The 21,105-nt window shown below is 45.1% G+C and overlaps 1 protein-coding gene across 2 annotated transcripts in view; it reads left to right on the top strand.

The window, feature by feature from the left end:
• LOC147434214 (RNA helicase, ATP-dependent, SK12/DOB1 protein) overlaps positions 1-21,105 on the top strand; it is a 233,370-nt gene that overhangs the window by 33,477 nt on the left and 178,788 nt on the right. For both annotated transcript variants that reach the window (XM_086490776.1, XM_086490777.1), the window contains exons 7-10: positions 8,948-9,114; positions 9,524-9,631; positions 9,754-9,855; positions 9,948-10,148. In XM_086490776.1, coding sequence (XP_086346902.1) covers positions 8,948-9,114; positions 9,524-9,631; positions 9,754-9,855; positions 9,948-10,148 — 578 coding nt within the window. The remainder of the gene's footprint in view (positions 1-8,947; positions 9,115-9,523; positions 9,632-9,753; positions 9,856-9,947; positions 10,149-21,105) is intronic.

The raw sequence follows: 21,105 nt of genomic DNA, 5'->3' as shown, positions 1-21,105 counted from the left end.
TGGCCCAAGCATGGTCCCTGCCATTAGACGGTTGGTCCAGGCAATGGGCTTTCTTGCAAGCAGTTATGGTTGCTGAATGGGACACCTCATTGTCTCCACTCAGATATGCCTTGTGGCCTCACTTCATTGGGGGATGTCAATGGCAGACCAGGTTGCTTATGCTCAGCTGTACAGGGCAGTTGCTCTCCCTAGCTAAGCCCACCCCACCCGTAGGGCAGTTACCGTGGGCTGTTTAGTTCAGTTTTCATCAGCTGCTTCAGGTGGTTTGCTGCAGCAGATACGGTACTTTCTCTAAGTTGCTAAATTCAGCAGGACAGAGTGGTTCAGGACAGCCCTTCTGGGTGGTTATCCTTGTTTGTGTTTGCAATCATTAAGCATGGTGATAGTTGCATCCAGTAAAAGTGCTGCCAGTGGTGGTTATGGCCCAATCCAGCTCCCATGAGAGGTGCCCATTTCCCTGACTGAGTGAGTATTGTGCCAACTTGATTGTGGCTGTGTACAGCAGCCATAATGTAATGGATATACGTCCTCCTTCATGCATGAAGGTCGCCACATGCTGGCACCTGTCACATGGCTTATTTAGCTCTGCTGTTTTGGAGAGGGTATTGGACTAGCATGCTGTCCTATGTGGCTAATTGGCTTATAACAGTCCCACACTTGCGGCCAGTGGTTTGTCCTTACATGCTTATGTATAATTATGAGTTGAAACCACTTATTGCTATTGAACTCAAAAGAGTCCAATTGCAATCTGCAGTGGATCTTCAAGCTATGGAGGAAATGCTCATGATAGCGAAGTAAAGCATAAAGATTACATAGGATTGTGCAACCTTTTATGCTAACAAGTTGTCACGTGCACATCTAACCCTATGTGTACGTGGACAAGCTACTTCATGACATGAATTGGGTTGGGTTCAGTTCAGTTAGCTTAGCTTAGGAAGTGTTTTGGCACTAATGTGAGTCTGTTCGCGGACCGTGCATGTCCAGGCACTTAAGAGTAGATGCATATCCTCTGGTTGCACATAGTGTTAGGTGCAGCAGAATGAATGCTGTATTTTCTCAAGATTAGTGATCTTTATTGCTCAAGGGTTCCTTTTAGTTTTTAGGGAAAGAGAGAGCTTTCCGTTTTGTAGAGTGTTGTGGTCACGAACAAAGTGAGTGGATATTGTGCGTGCAAGTGAATGAGACCGAGAGAAGGAGAGAGAAGAGATACGACACCCGAGAGGTTGTAAAACCCTCTTTCGAAAGCCCCACTCTCGTCGGCGAGAGTGGTCTACTTTGATTGCACAAAGGTGTACAATGCGAATGCAATGGACTGATGCAATTTGGACTATGCCGATGACGACGACGGTGATGACGACGGCGACTTAGTGGCTGAAATCTGAGATCTTCTAACTGCTGAATTTCATGGCTGATTCTGGGGCTGAAAATGACTGTTTTTGTCGATGGTTCTTGGCTGAAAATGAATGGCTCTTGTCGGGTTCTTGCTGGGGCAAAAACGCTGAGAGGCTGGACCTGTCAGGCTGCGTTTTGGACTGTTTTGTACCTGATGAAAAATGATGGTTTGGGGGGTCTATTCTATGCTGAAAACGCTGCAATGGCTGAGTCATACAAGCTGAGAAAACCGCCACAAAACGGTGATGGATGCTTGTGGTCTAGCGTTAGTAAAACGCTAAAGCTGGGGTTGTTTTGTTGTGAGAAAAACGCCAGGTAAGAGGCTCTCGGCGATGATTTGCTGTGGGGGAGAAACACCAAGGAGATGGAGTCGATGGTGATGCTGATGCTTGGAAACGCCAAGGGATGGGAAGTATGGCGCTAGGGGATCATGAGGGGGGGTGCTGTTGAGAAGTTGCCTGTCGAGCGGGAAGCTCCTGCTGCCTCTTCTGCCAGAAAGCGCTAACTTGGGTTTGCTTATATATTAACTTAGCAAAATTGCCCTACCTACTTTTGTTGGAAAGTCACTTAAAAATAATAAGTGAAAATAACCAATAATTAGGAAAATAGGCTAAATGCACTGGAAAATTCCCCTAATTGATGCTAATGGAACTGATGGGAATTCCGATGATCATGTTGTGTGCAACCGGAGGATATGCATCTATGCTAAGTGTCTGGGCATGCACGGTCTACGAATAGACTCACAAAAGTGCCAGATCACTGCTAATCTAGACTGATTGAACCCTGCTGTGGTGTAGCTTGTCCACGGACACATAGGGTTGGATGTGTTACGTTACATCCCCTCCTTTTCAAAGTGAGGTACTGGTACCGAACTGTATGGCGTCGAGGGAGATCGCCAACAGCATCCGGAATCCTGGAAGGGACTCTTTGCCGGCCCACTCTGATGTGTGGGTCGCAGGGTACTTGAACTTCATAAAGGTCTGCAACGCTTGCTTCTTTGGGCCGTGCCGAAAGCGACACAAAGTCTTCTGAATCTCCTTTCTTGCTTCAACTTCGTCGAGAGTCCCGTTTCCTTCATCTTCAAGAATCTCCATGGCTGAAAATTCCTGAAACCATCTCCCATACCCATTCCATGTAAAGTGAAGGAAAAAAATCTTGTCTTCTCTAAAGACTGTGTATGCAATGTAGATAAACAAATTGACGGAGTGACAACCTGTTCATCAAACACATGCAAACAATGCGCTCGAATCTTTTCTGTTTGATTGACATCAATCAACTGTGGCAAATCACAATGGAAATGCCCATGTTTGGTGCTCATACTATCATGTGCTCTTTCGGAAACTATGTCATGCCAAGGAAGAGACACGGAATGTGACTTCCTTACATACAAACTTTTGAACTTTTCATGAACAATCCGCATACATTCGTGCTCATTCATGATAGAAACGTGCTCAACATACAATATGTCATGCCTAGGAAATGGGATCACAGAATGATGTTGACTAAAATACAGGAAACCTTCACGAATCAAACGCTCGAACAATGCGTGCGTATCAATCATGCAAACACATAATACTTCCTGTGAGGGTGCTTTTGACCAAGGCTCGAGAGCCAAGATCGGTTCTTCGGGATCTAGCAAATCTTCTGGTAGGGGATCTGTGGACCTCGACTCGAAAGCCAAGATCGATTCTTGGTGATTGATCGAATCTGCAACGAGGTTAGCTTCGCTAGAAAAAGCATCAACTAACACATCATCCTTGCGAATAATCACATCTTGTTCATGCAATTCATCATGGTTATCTTTATCATCTAAATCATCATGCAAATCATGGTCAATCAAATCATCATCATGCTTCACACAATCATGCAAATCCTGTGTGTCATGCTGTGGAGAAAGGATCTCCTTATCCCGAATCCTTTCAATCTTGTCCTGCATATTAGCAATGAGAGATGGAGAAGGAGAAGTATCCACTCCATGAAAGACAGTAGGAGAATCACTTTTGGCATTGAGAGTTAAAGTGTTAGCCTCCTAATCAACGAGAGTGTTTATTTCACGAAACCATTTCATGCCTAAAATCATATCACATCCTGAGAGAGGAGAAACAACAAATCTTCTAGTGAAGGCAGTCTGTTGAATTGCAAACAACACATCAAGGCACTCCTTTGTGATGAGAGTGTCCATACCAGGACGAAAGCCAGAGACCTCGATAGGAGATCTCGGACTAACTTCGAGGCGGGCTCTCTCAACAAGAGAGGGGCTGATCACATCATGCATACTACCTGGGTCAAACGATATGACAAAACGGTGCCCCGACGTACGACCATAACATTTAATGAGAGAATCATCAATGGGAGGGTCCTGAGAAACTTTGGGCACACCCGTGTTATCATTCATTGCATTGACAGATGTAGTGGGTGCTGTGGGTTCTTTAGATCATTCGATTCAAGCTTAGGACATGTTCTTTTTATGTGACCCTTAATGTGACAATGAAAACAACGACCTTCCTTAGAATATGTGCTTTGTTCTTCCGACGTGATATAACCTCCTACAATTCCTTGTGCTACCTTTTCATATGGAGTAAGCTTAGGTTTAGCAGTTGTGTTAGCCTTACCCTAAGATTCATTGGAAGAATTCTTTGATGAGAGACTGTTGGAAGATTGGTTAGAAGAGTTATCATTCTTACCATTCTTACCGTTCTTACCGTTCTGCGGAGTCTCCGAGGTACTTGTGGAAGTCTTGTTCTCCTTAGGCTTTCCCTTGTTGTGCTTCATCTCCTGTGCGAGAGCAATCGCTACCGCCTTATTGAGATCGATTGGATCGAATACCTCCACATCGTACTTGATATACTCGTCCAATCCAAAGAGAAAAGCCTCTTTGCGTTCATCATCCAACATGCATAGCTGGGTACCTAGCTGTAAAACTCGATTAGAAAAAGACATAACCGGCATACCATTTTACTTGAGAGCGCGCCAATCGTCCTTCAATCGTGCAAGGTACTGAGGTGGCATAAACCGCGCATTGAGCTTGTCTTGGAAATCAGCCCAACTAAAAGAGAGGGGCGTGAAATCGTCGGCTGCCTCTAGGTGCGCGGCTAGGTGTGCCTCTTGCCATGCGTGGTACCAATTGATGGCATCACCGGCAAGGTACATAGCTGCCGTCAAAACTTTGCTATTTCCTGTCTTCTTAGTGTCGCAAAATAAGCATTAAATTGATGCAACCAAGAATGAATAACCGTAGCATCCATCTTACCGTCATACTTACTGAAAGTCAGCTTTTCTGTGACTGGATGATTGGAATCCGCTTCGTGGCTTGCGCCACTTGACAAACTTCCACGATCTTTGGGTGGTTCGGTAGGATGTGGGAAATAAACTCTTGATGACGAATCTCCCTTTGAGCCTCTCGTCATCGCGCTCGCGTTCGAAAGCAAGTCGATTTTCTTCTTGTTTTGCGGCAAGAGCAATGCACTCACGTTCCTGAGCAAGGCGCTCACGGTCCTGAGCAAGTCGATTTTCTTCTTGTATTGCGGCAAGCGCAATGCGCTCACGTTCCTGAGCAAGGCGCTCACGGTCCTGAGCAAGGCGACTTGCTTCTTGTCTATCCATCATGGCCATCATCTGTGTGACCACTGCCTCCAGAGCACTTGGTGGCGTAGATGGCGAAGGGGGAGGGTTGAAGAAATCATCTCCGGGTGGGGACGAGTCTTTGTCGTCTCTCTCATGCTCATCACCTGTATGCGAAGTATCCATTCTGCTTCGGTGACGACCATGCACTATAATCTTGGGGTCTTAAGCTCGCGAGGAACTTGGGTTCTTGAGGTCCTTGATTCGTGAGAATCTTGGGTTCTTGAGGATCTTGAGGTTCTTGAGGTCTTGAAGGGTTCTTTCGCTTGCAAATCGTGTTGGAGAAGGATCTTCTCTTCACCCGAGTTCTACCCTTTTCTGCGGGCGCACCCCGTGGCGGCCTTGCGCTCACACCAAGGTTGCTTTTTCCCACCTCACGTCGATTGGCCGGCCGCTAAGTGCATGGTCCGCTTTCAATGAGTGAAAAGAGACACAAGGGGAGGCTGGACAAGCCCTTCTTTCTCGGGATTCCTGTCACTCTTCAACAAAACATGATTAGGAATCACCACGCCCAAGTAAACTTGGGTTGGTGCGATCTCTACAAGCAAAAAAAAATTCTTGTGGTTCTTTCCTTGAGTAATGCAGAACACTTCCAAAGCTTTGATACCAATGTTAGGTGCAGCGGAATGAATGTTGTATTTTCTCAAGATTAGTGATCTTTATTGCTCAAGGGTTCCTTTTAGTTCTTAGGGAAAGAGAGAGCTTTCCGTTTTGTAGAGTGTTGTGGTCACGAACAAAGTGAGTGGATATTGTGCGTGCAAGTGAATGAGACCGAGAGAAGGAGAGAGAAGAGATACGACACCCGAGAGGTTGTAAAACCCTCTTTCGAAAGCCCCACTCTCGTCGGCGAGAGTGGTCTACTTTGATTGCACAAAGGTGTACAATGCGAATGCAATGGACTGATGCAATTTGGACTATGCCGATGACGACGACGGTGATGACGACGGCGACTTAGTGGCTGAAATCTGAGATCTTCTAACTGCTGAATTTCATGGCTGATTCTGGGGCTGAAAATGACTGTTTTTGTCGATGGTTCTTGGCTGAAAATGAATGGCTCTTGTCGGGTTCTTGCTGGGGCAAAAACGCTGAGAGGCTGGACCTGTCAGGCTGCGTTTTGGACTGTTTTGTACCTGATGAAAAATGATGGTTTGGGGGGTCTATTCTATGCTGAAAACGCTGCAATGGCTGAGTCCTACAAGCTGAGAAAACCGCCACAAAACGGTGATGGATGCTTGTGGTCTAGCGTTAGTAAAACGCTAAAGCTGGGGTTGTTTTGTTGTGAGAAAAACGCCAGGTAAGAGGCTCTCGGCGATGATTTGCTGTGGGGGAGAAACACCAAGGAGATGGAGTCGATGGTGATGCTGATGCTTGGAAACGCCAAGGGATGGGGAAGTATGGCGCTAGGGGATCATGAGGGGGGGTACTGTTGAGAAGTTGCTTGTTGAGCGGGAAGCTCGTGCTGCCTCTTCTGCCAGAAAGTGCTAACTTGGGTTTGCTTATATATTAACTTAGCAAAATTGCCCTACCTACTTTTGTTGGAAAGTCACTTAAAAATAATAAGTGAAAATAACCAATAAATAGGACAAAAGGCTAAATGCACTGGAAATATTCCCCTAACTGATGCTAATGGATCCTGATGGGAATCCCGATGATCATGCTGTGTGCAACCGGAGGATATGCATCTATGCTAAGGGACTCGCCATGCACGGTCTACGAATAGACTCACAAAAATGCCAGATCACTACTAATCTAGACTGACTGAACCCTGCTGTGGTGTAGCTTGCCACGGACACATAGGGTTGGATGTGTTACGTGACACACAACATGATCATCAGCATTACCATCAGAATCCATTAGGAGCATTTTACAATGCACAAAACGTATTTTCCTTATTTTAGCCATTTTTCACTTATTATTAATAAGTGACTTTGTTGGGAAACTGGGTGGGGGCAATTTGGCCAAGTTAATATATAAGGAAACCTAGCGCTAGCACTTTCTGGTAGAAGCCGGGACTCAGTGTCCAAGAGAGCACCTTCTCAACAAGACTCCGCGGCAGGCAACCTAGCGTTTTCAGCCATCAAGAAAAGCCCGGCATTTGCAGATCAGCCCTAGCGTTTTGCAGTTGCAGATCAACCCGGCAATAGCAGATCACAATAGATTCCCTAGCGTTTTTGCAGCAAGACAACAGATCAGCCTAGCGTTTTTGGATCAGCAAGTCAGCCTAGCGTTTTGCAGATTCCCGGCTATAGGAGCATCATATCTTCAGCGTTTTCAGTTTTCAGCCTATAGACACCGCAGAACAGCCCCCAAACCTCGCAGATCTCACCTTCCCGCAGTAGATCCTCGCCGCATGGTTAGATCAACCAGCGTTTGTAGATTCAGCCCGCTATTCAAAGATTTCAGCATCTGCATTTTCAGAGCATCGTCGTCGAGTCATTGTCACCGCCGTCATCACCGACATAGAGTATTAATTCAGCAGATACAAGATTTGCAGATTTCAGCCCTTAGCATTTTCAGATTTTAGCCCGTCTCATCGTCGTTCTCGTCGTTGTCGACATCGTCGGCAAGTCCATTGCATTATAGAGATTTGTGCAATCAATAGTAGACCGCTGTTGCCATAGAGAGTGGGGCCCTTGGAGAAGGGCTTGACAACTTTTCTGGTGTCGTATTCTTCTCTCTCTATCTCTCAGTCTCAACACCTTCATTCAGAGTGTTTACCACTTTGTTTGTGATCATTTGCACTCTCTCACTACACTCATCTTGAGCAAAGTTCAACATTCACTTCCGCTGCACCTGACACAAGCATAGGCAGCTTCGAGAGCTCCAAGCAAGCATATGGGTATATCTTAAATACTGAGTGACTCTAACACTCTCTGCACCAATAAGTACATATAACCTTTTGGGTATTGTGGACTGTTCAAATACTTGGAGAAGATGAGAGCAGTGCCTTATAAGTTGGAGGTACCTCATACCTTGGCTTTCATCTATTGTTCCATGTTAGCCGTTTAAAGGAGCATTTGGACAGGATGAGCAGGTTAAGCCGCTGGGGGAAGTCCCTAACTTGGAGGATATTGCTTGATATAGATAGTCCGCTAAACGGTAAAGCGGTCTCGTTGGACCTCTTATTCAGAGTACCCGATCAAGTGGAAACATAGACCTAAGTGAGCTACTACTTGGAAGTCTGTGAGGTTGTTGAAGAGTCTGTTGCCCCGTTCATAACAGAGGAAATTGCTGAGAACAACAATTTTTATGTAAGGGGGCAAGTGTTACGCCCCTAGACATCAGGTTGGGCGCCTTAGCAATGTCCGGCCAGTGTGAACCGGCCTTGCGTGTGAATGCACCATGAAGGTAAGGAATTCTATAAATAGGACCCTAGGATCATTTGTGAACTATCTTGTGTAATCACCATACTTGGAGTGTAGAGCCTTGGTAGCACTTGCTTGGACACCCAAGCTAGGATGCGGGCTGGTGGTATGGGACGCTAGTTATTGAGATGAGGCACTAGTCCAGAGTAGTTTCAGGCTCCAGGGCTTGGGAGTGAGCCAGCTTGGCTCTATGGCTGGGAGGTGAGTCAGATGGCTATCCCTTATGTTGTTTTGAGTGCGGATTTGGCTGTCATGTGTGCAGGATTGATCCTTGGGGAGCACGAACAACAAGTATTACACAAAAGTGTGTGTGTATGTGTCTTAGAACTTAGATCTATAGATATCTAAAAGTGTATGAATGATGCAATTGCTACTAAAAATCATTCTTAGTTTCAGGCAATGGTCGCGTGAATCTACTTGTGTGTCCAATGACCAGAGGAGGTGGCTTTTTTTCTTGAAAAAGGAAGGGGGGGGGGGGGGGGGGGGGGGGGGGGAGCTAGTATTGGCTACTATATACCCATTCTGTATGCAAAAAACCCTTCTTATCGACTAATAATCTTCTGTTGTAGGTGCGAAACCAAGTGACACTGATCTGGAGAGAGGCAATGAAAGCCAAAAACCTGTTGAAATCAAAGAGGACATTTTGGAGGCAGAGATGGGCATTCTTGACAATATTCTTGCAGATGTTAAAAAACTTAAAGTTTCAGTTGCTCCTGCCAAAGAAAAGGACTCTGGGGTAAGTCTTTTAGCTCTACTGGTCATGCCTTATGCCATTCCTGTGGAGCAGTGTTGGTACCATTGCACCAACGTTTCATATGATGCAAGTTTATGCTTATTGACGTCAAGTATGTTTTTGCTAAAAGACTGGTTAATTTGATTTGTTCAAACTCGTTTAATTGGAATTGCTTCTAACTGTTTGTGTCATTGCACAATCGATTATATAGCACAAGTTTATGCTCATCGATATCCAGTATGTTTCTCTTTAAAGAGTGTTTAATACGATTTGATCAATGCGTCCCAAATCAAGAGGGCATTCTTTGTTCTTGGAGAATGTCTCCTAAAAGTTCCTGATTGCAGAGTGATAATATAGACAGACTTGGGTGAAAAGTAGTCATCTCTCTTTCTTCCTGTTGTTTGACATGCAGATGTGGGCCATAAAAGGCGGCCATGAGGGTCTTTTAGAGCGTTTTTCTGCATTTGTTCCGGAAATGGCTTTATCTTATCCTTTTGAGCTAGATGCTTTTCAGAAGGAGGTAAAATTTTGTCTCTGCATAGATGTGTTTGATGCAAGCATCAAGTAGACCTGTCTTAGAATGCCCGACTGTGACAGTTTATTTTGGATCCTCAAGCTAAGGGTTTTTGTTTCTCTTGGTAGGCTATATATCATCTTGAAAATGGTGAGTCTGTGTTTGTTGCTGCCCACACTTCAGCAGGAAAGACGGTGGTTGCTGAGTATGCTTTTGCGCTGTCAACAAAAGTACGTGAACTGGCTAACAAAATTTGATGCATCACCATTTGCAACCACTAGGCTTGCTAAACTTGCAAATTCGTCTTGTTATGTTTTTTCAGCACTGCACAAGGGCTGTGTATACATCACCCATCAAAACAATAAGCAATCAGAAATATCGGGATTTTTCTGACAGATTTGATGTTGGAATCATCACTGGTGATGTCAGCCTGAAGCCAGAAGCATCATGTCTTATCATGACAACTGAAATTTTGCGGTCCATGTTATACAAAGGTGCTGACATCATACGTGACATTGAGTGGGTAATTTCTGATTTTATTGTCTTTAATCTGTACTAAACTCAAACTTGGAAATGATCTTTGTAAAAGGTTTATGAGAGTTCTAATTTACCTCCACCTTCATCCCAGCAACTTGAGAACTCACAAAAGAGCTGGAGGACATTTTACTAGCAGCTTGAAATGATGCAGTCTAAATATTATATGCCTTATGTTATGCTAATTTGATGGGTTTAATATCAATATGAAATCTTGTCTGTCAAGCAGACAATTAACAGTTGACTTACCCTGAGCAGAACAAGAGGTAATGTTTGTATCCAATTACATATGATCAACTCAGTAGTGTAAGCTAAGGAAAGTTAAAACATCATCAGTTTTTACAAGCTGGTGCAGATTATATTTTAATTCCAATTTATCTGAATGAATGACTTACACCTGTCACGGCATTTATTTCCAAATGATGGGAGTCAAAAGAAGTTTCTAATTAAAAAAAAGGAAATCCAAAGAAGTGGAACTGCTAACTACCTTCCGTTAGACCAAAACCTCATTCTCTTAACATCATGAAAAACTAATCTTCATTTAGTATGGAGCATATATAAAATGGGTATGCAAAGCAACGCATGCACTTGGGTAGAGTCACGAATGTATATATGGTAGACTAGTATGCCAATGTGTGTGTAATGGAAGGTAGAGGGTAGGTATGGTGGACTAGCTTGCCAATTCGTTTGTAATGGTTTAAAGGAGATGAGCCTATCATGATGGCCAAGTGAGAGTGTAAGCTTGGGGGTCTAGCTAGGTAACTTCCAGAAGAATGGATGTGCCATATGCAAGTGGTAACCTATAAACCATACTGTGAAAGGGTATCTAGTGACGTATGCTTCACACAATGGTTGATCCTTCAATTCACCATGGACCCTTACACATTGATGTTATTAAAGGAAAAGACAAGCAAGAGCTCGAAAAGATCCAGCTAGAAGTATTGTAGTGTATCGTTGCCAAAGGCACCTTATTGGCCACTACAATCCTTCATGCTAATGAGAGAGGCGTGTAGAAGCTACCTGTAGAAGCAATCTGCCGCTCTGGTGCCAAATCAAGCCCCATTTGACAACCCAAGCCACACACCCGTGCCCATAGGGGGATTGAGTGACAACCACTCAGGGGTGGGTTATTGACCAGAAAAACGTAAGTGTCTTGCGAAAATTGACCAGCGGCACCCAATGTCACGCAAAATGTCTTGAGCGTGTTGGCCTCTCTGAAGATTGGCCTTTCTCGCCACCCAACTACAATGTAGTGTCATCTATAAACTCCGCACCAGAATCTCCTTATCATGAATAGGCAAATGCAACACTTTGAGCCCAAACTCTTGGGTTGTGAGATAGCTATTCCGGGACCTTTGCAAAGAACAAAACCATGATAGATTGGATCTATGCAAAATCCGGGCCCTCTCCCCCCTTTGCAAACAACACCTGACTATGAGGAGTGGAATATAATGCCGCACCTCCAGTCGACCAAAAATCGATTGCAGACGTAAGAGTTTCAACTAGAAGAATATTGAGCGTTGAGAAGCTCTAATTACTCTCATCAAAGCTCCTCCCCTCCTTATTCCTCATGGTGTCACGTGCGCACTTCACTTGCGCCACGTGGACACGCTTCTGCCATAGTCTAGCGTCAGTCTTAGCGTAGGACTGAGCTTGGCACATTGTGAGCCTCTAGCAGGACAAGCATGCCCAGGCCGATCACCTTTGCATACCCTCTCTTGCACAAGAACAGTCACTTCATCATGCAGGCATTTTACCGTGTGAACCACCTCTTATAAGTCATTTTATTAAAAGCGACTTTTGTTGGAAAAGTGAGTAGAGCAAATTGCTAAGGCACTATAAAAGAAACCTAGTGCTAGCATTTTTTAGCAGAAGAGACGGAAGAAGTTCTAGCAACTTGCAGTGTTCTCTCCTCAGCAAGACCGGCAGAAGACAACTTAGCATTTTCAGCCAATAGCAGCAGCTAGCGTTTTTGGATGCAGATCATCTAGTGTTTCTGCTATAGATCAGCCTGGCGTTTTCAATTTGCAGATCTAGCCTAGTGTTTGAAGATTCTGGCGGCAGATCAGCCCAGCACATGAGCGTTTTTAGTTTTCAGCACTTAGTCCCAACAGGCCCCTATCCTCGTAGATCTCACCTAACGGCAGCAGATCCTCGCCGTACCGTCGAGTCAGCCAGCGTTTACAGTTTCAGCCCGCTGTTTTCAGTTTTCAGCATCTGCGTTTTCAGCGCATTGTCGTCGAGTCGTTGTCATCGCCATCCTCACCGACACAGTGTCAGAGATCAGCAGAAAATCGGCGTTTTTGCAGATTTCAGCATTTCAGCCCCTAGCTTTTTCAGTTTTCAGCCCGTCCTCGTCGTCGTCATCATTGTCGTTGACATCATCGGCAAGTCCATTGCATCTAGACCATTGTACCAGATTTGTGCAATCTATAGCATAGACCTCTCTCGCCATAGAGAGGGGGGGCCCTTGGAGGATGGTTTGAGAAGCATTTGGTGTCGTATTCTCTCTCTCTCTCTCTCTCTCTCTCTCTCTCTCTCTCTCTTAGTCTCACCACCTTCATTCACAGTAGCATTCACTTTGTTTGTGATCATTGCATTCTGTCTCTAAAGGAACGGAAGGCTCTCCCTTCCATAAGTAAAAGGAACCCTTGAGCACAATTCGGAGCACTCATCTTGAGCAATAACAACATTCACTTCCGCTGCACCTGACATTGGTATCAGAGCTTTGACAGTGTTCTGTATCACTCAAGGAAAGAACCACAAGAAATTTTTTGCTTGTAACGGTCGCATGTAACCCAAGTCCACTTGGGGTGTCGATTCCTAATCGTGTATTTGAAGAGTGATAGGTAACCCAAGAAAGAAGGGCTTGTCCAGCTTCCCCTTGTTCCGCTTTTCACTCATTGAGAGCGGACCATGCACTTAGCGGTTGGCCAATCAACGTGAGGTGGGAAAAAACAACTTTGGTGTGAGCGCAAGGCCGCCAAGGGGTGCGGCCGCAGGGAAGAGTTGAGCTCGGGTAAGAGAAAAGCCTTCTCAAACACCAATTGCAAGCTACAAAACTCAAGAACCTCAAGTGCCAAAGAACCACCAAGAACCAAGAACCCCAGAAGAATCAAGAACCTCAAGAACCCAAGTTGAACCCAAGGAACCTCTCTCAGTTTTATTTTCCTGAAGAATCTTTGAGTCCCGACCATGGACTTACCAGATCCCATCTTCATTGCCATGCCTTTGAAGGAAGATCGACATTGGATACACGAAAAACCACATCTTGAGTATCAAGATCTCCTAGCCTTGTATGCGGATGTGGAAGGAGTTGGAGACAGGATTCCTAACCTCTTCTGCATTCGCATTTGCATATAGCGTGCATCCATTTCCCTCGTCATTGAACCTTTGGAAAGGACTCCGGAACCAAACCTTAGTCCATCAGCACTGGTAATGTTTTACCACAGTCAATGTTCGGGGAACAACTCTTGCTACAGCAGACAGAGTCAACACTATTTGGTATAGAGCCTAGGCTGATATTCGGTAATCGTTGTAAGGCTGGACAGTGAGCCTTTTATGGTGTTTGCATTGCTAGTAGTACCCACATCACCCATAGTACCATCAGTCCCTGGTTTCGGAGGAATTTTCATTGGTGATGCATTCACAACATCAGAAGCATTCATCAGTTAGCATCAGAAGTACATATAGAAGTTCGGCAGCTGTGCCTCACTTTAATAGGGGGGAGATGTCACGTGTGCACTTCACTTGCGCCACGTGGACACGCTTCTGTCATAGTCTAGCGTCAGTCTTAGCTAGGACTGAGCCTGGCACTTTGTAAGCCTCTAGCAGGACGTGCATGCCGAGGCTTGTCACACTTGCATACCATCTCTTGCACAAGAACAGTCATTTCATCATGCATGCTTTTTTTTGCGTGAACCACCTCTTATAAGTCATTTGATTAAAATCGACTTTTGTTGGAAAAGGGAGTAGGGCAAATTGCTAAGGCACTATAAAAGAAACCTAGCGCTAGCATTTTTTAGCAGAAGAGACAAAAGAAGTTCCAGCAACTTGTAGTGTTCTCTCCTCAGCAAGCCCGACAGAAGACAACCTAGCGTTTTCAGCCAACAGCATCTGCTAGCGTTTTTGGATGCAGATCCTCGAGCGTTTCTGCTACAGATCAGCGTGGCGTTTTTAGTTTGTAGACCTAGCCTAGCGTTTGCAGATTCCGACGCCAGATCAGCCCAGCACATCACCGTTTTCAGTTTTCAGCACTTAGCCTCAGCAGATCCAGCCCCGCCTCGCAGATCTCACCTAACCGCAGGAGATCCTTGCCGTACCGTCGAGTCAATTAGTGTTTACAGTTTCAACCCGCTGTTGTCAGTTTTTAGCATCTGCGTTTTCAGCGCATTGTCATCGAGCCGTCGTCATCGCCATCCTCGCCGACAGTGTTAGAGATCAATAGAAAATCAGCGTTTTTGCAGATTTCAGCATTTCAGCCCTAGCGTTTTCAGTTTTCCGCCCGTCCTCGTCATCATCATCATTGTCGTTGACATCGTCGGCAAGTCGATTGCATCTAGACCATTGTACTAGATTTGTGCAATCTATAGCATAGACCTCTCTCGCCTCAGAGAGGGGGACCCTTGGAGGAGGGTTTGAGAATCGTCTGATGTCGTATTCTTCTCTCTCTCTCTCTCTCTCTCTCTCTCTCTCTCTCTCAGCACCTTCATTCACAGTAGCATTAACTTTGTTTGTGATCGTTGCATCCTCTCTCTAAAGGAACGGAAGGCTCTCCCTTCTGTAAGTAAAAGGAACCCTTGGAGCACAATTCGGAGCACTCATCTTGAGCAATAACAACATTCACTTCCGCTGCACCTTACACATGGTGAATGGATTGCTGATCGACATCTGCAAATGCCATAGATTTGACAGTGGTTATGATTGTCTCCCAAGGTGCCGAAAAACTTAAGGGCAAAGTAAGGAGTTTTTTTCATACTCCTTTCATACATGGACATCAGCCGAAGTATGGAAAATATATCATATGTCATATGCATTCTGAAAAAACTATGGTTGTAGTGTCTTTAAAAGACATTGGAAAACCCTAATGTAATCCCTCTTTTTTTGTGTGCACGCTTATTTGCTCATTTCTTTTCATTAAGAGACGGGTGCCTGCCTTACATATGAGAATTTGTGGCCTCAGGTACAAAGATAATGTGGATGAAGAGGTAAAAGAACTCATGACCATGATAGGGGTTAATGAGCCGACGCATACGAGTGCTTGGAGAGTGGGGGGAATAAGAAAAGTGGAACAATGGGGAAACCTCAAAGGAAAGGGCACTTATCCTTCGTTTCCCCTCCATGGAAACGAAGGACTTTTTGAAGAAGAGACAAACTCTAAGAGACATGCAGCTTTTGTCACAAAATGATGACTTGGCATGTCCACCCGGACGAGACCTAATGGAAACTGACAAAATCAGATATTTAAGTTGTTCCAACTTATGGGGTCCCGTCCGATGGGGCCTTGGGACACAAGACAATTTAAAATAAAAGTTCACATGAAGACTATTGACGTGGCTGGCTGTATGGACATCCGAAATTTGTGCTAACTGTTGACGTGGTAGACTGTACGGACGCGATTTGCGATAGAATTTCCGTTGGGTTGAGCTGTTGCTTTTGGGACCAAATGCTTTTGACACTTGGGCTTTTCATGTTTTGTCTCTGTTTTTTGGGGCACCCCTTGCAGTGTAACAGGGAACGGGCGGAACGCACCCGAAACGTTCTGAAACGCCGTTCCGGAATAAGGTGTAACTGGAACGGAATAAGGGGTAACCGGAACGGTATTCCGAAACGAGGGAGAACGTTAGACGGAACGGCGGAACAGGCAAAGGTAGGCAGTTTGAGGAAAAAAGTAGGCATTTGGGGCAGATTTGGGGACACATATTTGGGGCAGTTTGAGGGCATGTTTGGGGGCAGTTTTGGGGTTTTTTAGGAGTTGATTTGTGACTAAGCTGAATGGAGGTAATTCAAGCCTTACTTTAGTCGACCGTTCCAGCCCAGTTCCTGATCTGGCCCCCCTCCTCCTCCCCGTTCGCGTCTCGTTCCAGACTCTCCGGTTCCCGTTCCGGGTAACTATGATCCCTTGTAAGAATAAAAGAGCCATGGGTCCTCACGTTGCAGAGCATCTGGATGCAGAGTCTAAGAGCAGAGGTCCCTCGGGAGTCGTAGTTTGCAATGATTAATGATAAAGAAATACCGAAAGGGGCGCTAGACTTTGCTGCCAATATTTTTGGGCACGGAGCTCCGCCGGGCCGTGCACTCTCTCTCTCTCTCTCTCTCTCTCTCTCTCTCTCTTTGTGCCTACTTTTTGTGCCCAGACCTGGTATTAGATTCATCACATGTAACCTTTTGGTCTCATAGGTCATTTTGGCCGTTTGAAGACGTTAATATTACATTTCATTTCATTTTATTTCTCTCTCTCTCTCTCTCTCTCTCTCTCTCTCTCTCTCACACACACACACACACACACACACACACACACACACACACACACACACACACACACACACACAAAATGCAGTGATTTTGAAGTTTTTGCTCGTGTATTGCTATTGATTTCTCGCTTGGAGTGTCCAGGCCTGTTACATGTTTCTTCGAGATGACCTCACTCTCTCGCAGATTGCTCATATGCAGGAGGTTATGCTGGATATTAGAGCGGCAAGGGAAAAAGGTAAGATTTCTTTTTACTAAGATGGAAGATGGAAGGGTGGTGATATTGGAGCAATACTCTGCATGATGGTGCGAGATCTATCGAACCACACTAAAGATGGCAGCATGGAACTACAATGGGTCACTTCGTCTTGATGTAGGGGCATTTGAGGATAGCTTTTTGGGGAGAGTAATAGTCTCTGACTCAGAGAGACACAAGGCACTGGAACAGCTTATGCCACATGTGGCTGGATATAGGTGGGAGACAGCTTGTTGAGCAAAGACGAGATCAGAGCTGAGGGGAAGTAGGAGTCCTATTCAGAGAGGAGTTACAACCGCTTGTGCATATTGTTCGGAGAGATGATCAATGATATCTGACTCATCAGAGGGTATGCAACGACGTTTGGATGCATTACATAGCTTTGCCGAGGATAGTGGATTGTCTGTAAACCTTAGTAAAACCTAGGTTATGGTGTTTAACACCACACTGCAGTGGATCAGCAGATCAGCACCTACATTTACTTATCGTTGGGAGACTGTGGAGTACACAGATGCATACACTTATCTTGGGGTAGTTTTCACTGGGCCAAGGTTTTCTTTGAAGAGAGCAGGAGAGACTATACTGACCCGAGCGTATGCGGCCTTGGGAGGATTGGAGTGGATGTGTTCATAGGTTCAATTCCAAGAACATTGAACAAGCTCTGGCTCTTGGATACCTTGGTAGCTTCAACTATGCTCTATTGGGTTCAGGTTTGGGAAACCTCTATAGGTCAGGATGGGTGGAGAGGTATGGAGAGGCCCTTGGTATCTATGATCTCTCGGCTAACTAGAGCCAAGGCCTTTGTGTGACATGAGATCATTAGAGTGGAATTAGCAGCCCTCCCCCATGGAGATAGAGGCGCCCACCAGATCAGTCTTCTTTATGCACAGCTTATGGGATACTACCTGAGATAGATATGCCAGATTGGCCCTTGAGTCCTCTAGAAACTAGCTTTACAGGGGGACACATCATGCTGGTATGTACAAATGTCATCATGGTTCCAGATACGTGGCTTCAACATGGACAACTTGATACACCTTCGCTGTCTCTTACCCCTCTTCCGGTACTCCCTTGATACACCATCGCTGTGTCTTACATGGGTGGAGATTATTAGACTCATTTGCGAGGATTTGACCCAGTTGGACACTAGGAGGACATGAATAGAGCCGACCTAGGAGTTGGGTATGAAGATGGATTTCTATAAAGAGCATCTTTTTCAAATTACAAGGGATGGGTTTGTGATCTGACCCAGCTATATGGATACACATCTATCTCATGGGCACAGTGTGCCATTGGTCAGATACAAATATCTTCCCACCAGCTTGAGGTTGAGACTGGTAGATTTAGAGGGATATTAGCAGCCAGCAGGATATGCCGCCTATGCCATACAGAGCCAGAGACGGAGATGCATTATTTATGTTAGTGCATAGTGTACTACGAGATATGGGGTCGCTCCATTGTCTATTCAGAGACGGCTTCGGACCCTTCTCTAGAGTCATGAGTGATTGGGACCAGAGATGCCTTGGATTGTATCTACTTGAGTTACACAGACATAGAGACAATTTACTGAGGAGATCTGAAGAGAGACAATCCCAGAGACATATTACTGATTTCTTCACACTAGACACTGGACAGATAGAGGGAGCAGCACACTGCAATGCTCAGCTCATACTCAGACCGGCGGTACTCTCATTGGCCGAGCATTGGAGATAGGGAGATTGAGACGCCCATCACTAAGGAGAGGAGCTTCACAGCATTGACAGAGAGAGACCGCAGCAGAAGATTCAAGCCATACTATCTCAACATAAGGGTACAGAAGGGGATAGACTCATGACCCATTATATCACCCTCTTGTACTGGGCACCGATTGTATCGGTGATCACACATACCCTACACAGTTCCAGCTAGAAGCACTCCTAGATTTGTTTTATCATCTCTTTTTTGTATCCAGACATGGTATCAGATTCACCACTTTGTAACGGTTTGGTCTCATAGGTCATTTTGGTGTCTTGAAGATGCTAATATACCGTTTCATTTCATTTAATTTCTCTTTCTCTACTATGTTCATTAGGGAAGCCACAGGCTTTTCCCTTCAACTGGTATGAAAGCCCTTGGATTTGGGATTGTGGCGCTACTATCTTAAGCAAGGAGGACTTCAAGGAGATTCTTCTTGGTTGATTTCATGTTGTATTGTTTTGAGCTTGCAGAAAGAGTAGAAGCCGAACATGTAATTGAGCAACCAAAGCCTCCAACAATGTCTATAGCCCATCAGTAGCAATTTATCGTTACTGTCTCAACAGTTGACCTGTGAACAACAGTAGATGGATCTCAAAGGTGGTAGTAGAGCGAGTGAATTGGTGGTGGCCCTCTGTCGTGAGCAATCATGTGTATTGAGCATGTCACAGCGGACACTGCCTGTTTGAGTAATGAACAACAGTAGGTGGAATCAGGTTGAGCTCAAGGTTTGATGTGGACTAATTTCCTCGAAAGGGGCCTTTCCTGCTTAGCATGCATAACGTTCCCCTCTACCTAACACGAGCCCAAACTTGTGTCTGACATACTTCCTTGCGCTCTGAAGGTCTGAAGGATCCGATGGAAGGTAAGTATACGACTATACAGATCGTGAAATCTTCATCTACTCTCAAGCCAAAGACCCATCCTGTCTTTGTAGCTTGCAAACACCATAGCATGAATGCCTAGGAACAATGTTTTCAAAATATCTGTGCAAACCTGAGTCCATTGGGAATCTAAGAAAAGCTAAAAGTGTGTCCGTTGCTTAAGCTAACAGATCTCCTGTCTGGTTTGGCAAAGCCGAGCCTGCATTCGTTGAAGTGAGGCAAGCCCTTGCCGCCGCAGACATTGCTAATGCTCCTGTATCTCCCACAAATTTCCCGTGGGAGACTGCTCTCACCTCTGCTATCCCTGCAACTGCTTGCTGTGTTGTGCCATCCTCCAAGCACATGGCTGTCTGCCTGATCTGCTCCACCGTCCCAGTCAGACTCTCATCCAACAACACATAGATAGAAGCGATCAATGCACGATAATTTGGCACTTCCAAGGCAATGGACTGCTATCAGATCTGGAGAACTTTAGGCTCCCCATGCTGCTACACGAAAAGCCTCATGATCCCATGCATCAATTAATCATACTTTCATATAATCTCCCCAAGATGCAAGCTCACTTCCATGCACAGTAGTGTGGCTATCTTCCACCTTGTGAGATGTGTCCTCTAGCATGTTGAAGTCTCCCCCAACACACTATGTGACATGCCATGGATAGAGGTGTCACTGTGCCAAGACAGGCTCAGAAGCTTAAATTGCGTTTTCAGTGTGAGATGTTTGGCTAATTGAATGTCTATGCTCCCAATCATGCAAGTGTTCACGCAGAGTTTCGGACTATGATTGTTGATTCTATGGCCATGACAAGCTTTCAAAGCCAACACAAAACTCCATTTTACCAAAAACCGCATGTTTAGAGTACAAATAGATATATACACACCCCCCCGTTGGCCACTCACAGTGCTAACACATGCAGACCAAAAAGTCTTATACTCATTGCAAAGTAAGTAAGTGACCGCAGTGCTGAATATGGCTCTCACATAGGTGGTGCTCTTGTACGAGCAGAAAATCATTGCATGCTCTCACCAGGCCTTGTTGAAGCTTTTGCATAGTAACATTGCAGGTGGGACCGGGACCGGGACCGGGACGGGGCTTAAAGGAGAATCTTATTTCCACTAGAGAGGTTTTAAACAAGGGGACCGCCCGGGATGGTGCTGAGACGGGGGCAATGGGAAGATAGTGGGGATGGGAAGCCCCAAAATGGGTTCCCTCGTTACTATGAGCTTCTGTCCCAAGCGACCTGAATAGCACATAAACGGAGGTCCTCAAAGCCCATGCACATTCCATGAATGATGAGACAATCTTTATGAAACTGGAAAGGCACCACATGCTGATGGTAAATAACAATTAGAACAAACGTTAACACAACCAGAACAAAATTGCAACCACTTTAAATACTCAAACTGAAAGAGCACTTTACACTAGAAAGTTTCTTAATTTTTTGGATATGATAGCTTTATTTGACTCTTGATTGATAACTGCATATCAAGTACTGTGCAGTGGTTTGTGATCTTGTATATATCTAAACATATCACAAATAGCCTAAAATTTTCTGTAATTTAGAAAATGGAACGAATTTGTACGTGCCTTAAACCTCATAC

This window comes from Adiantum capillus-veneris, chromosome 19 (genome assembly GCF_014529385.1).
Source record: "Adiantum capillus-veneris isolate H3 chromosome 19, ASM1452938v2, whole genome shotgun sequence".
NCBI lineage: Eukaryota > Viridiplantae > Streptophyta > Polypodiopsida > Polypodiales > Pteridaceae > Adiantum > Adiantum capillus-veneris.
This window is presented reverse-complemented; position numbering and strand designations above follow the sequence as displayed.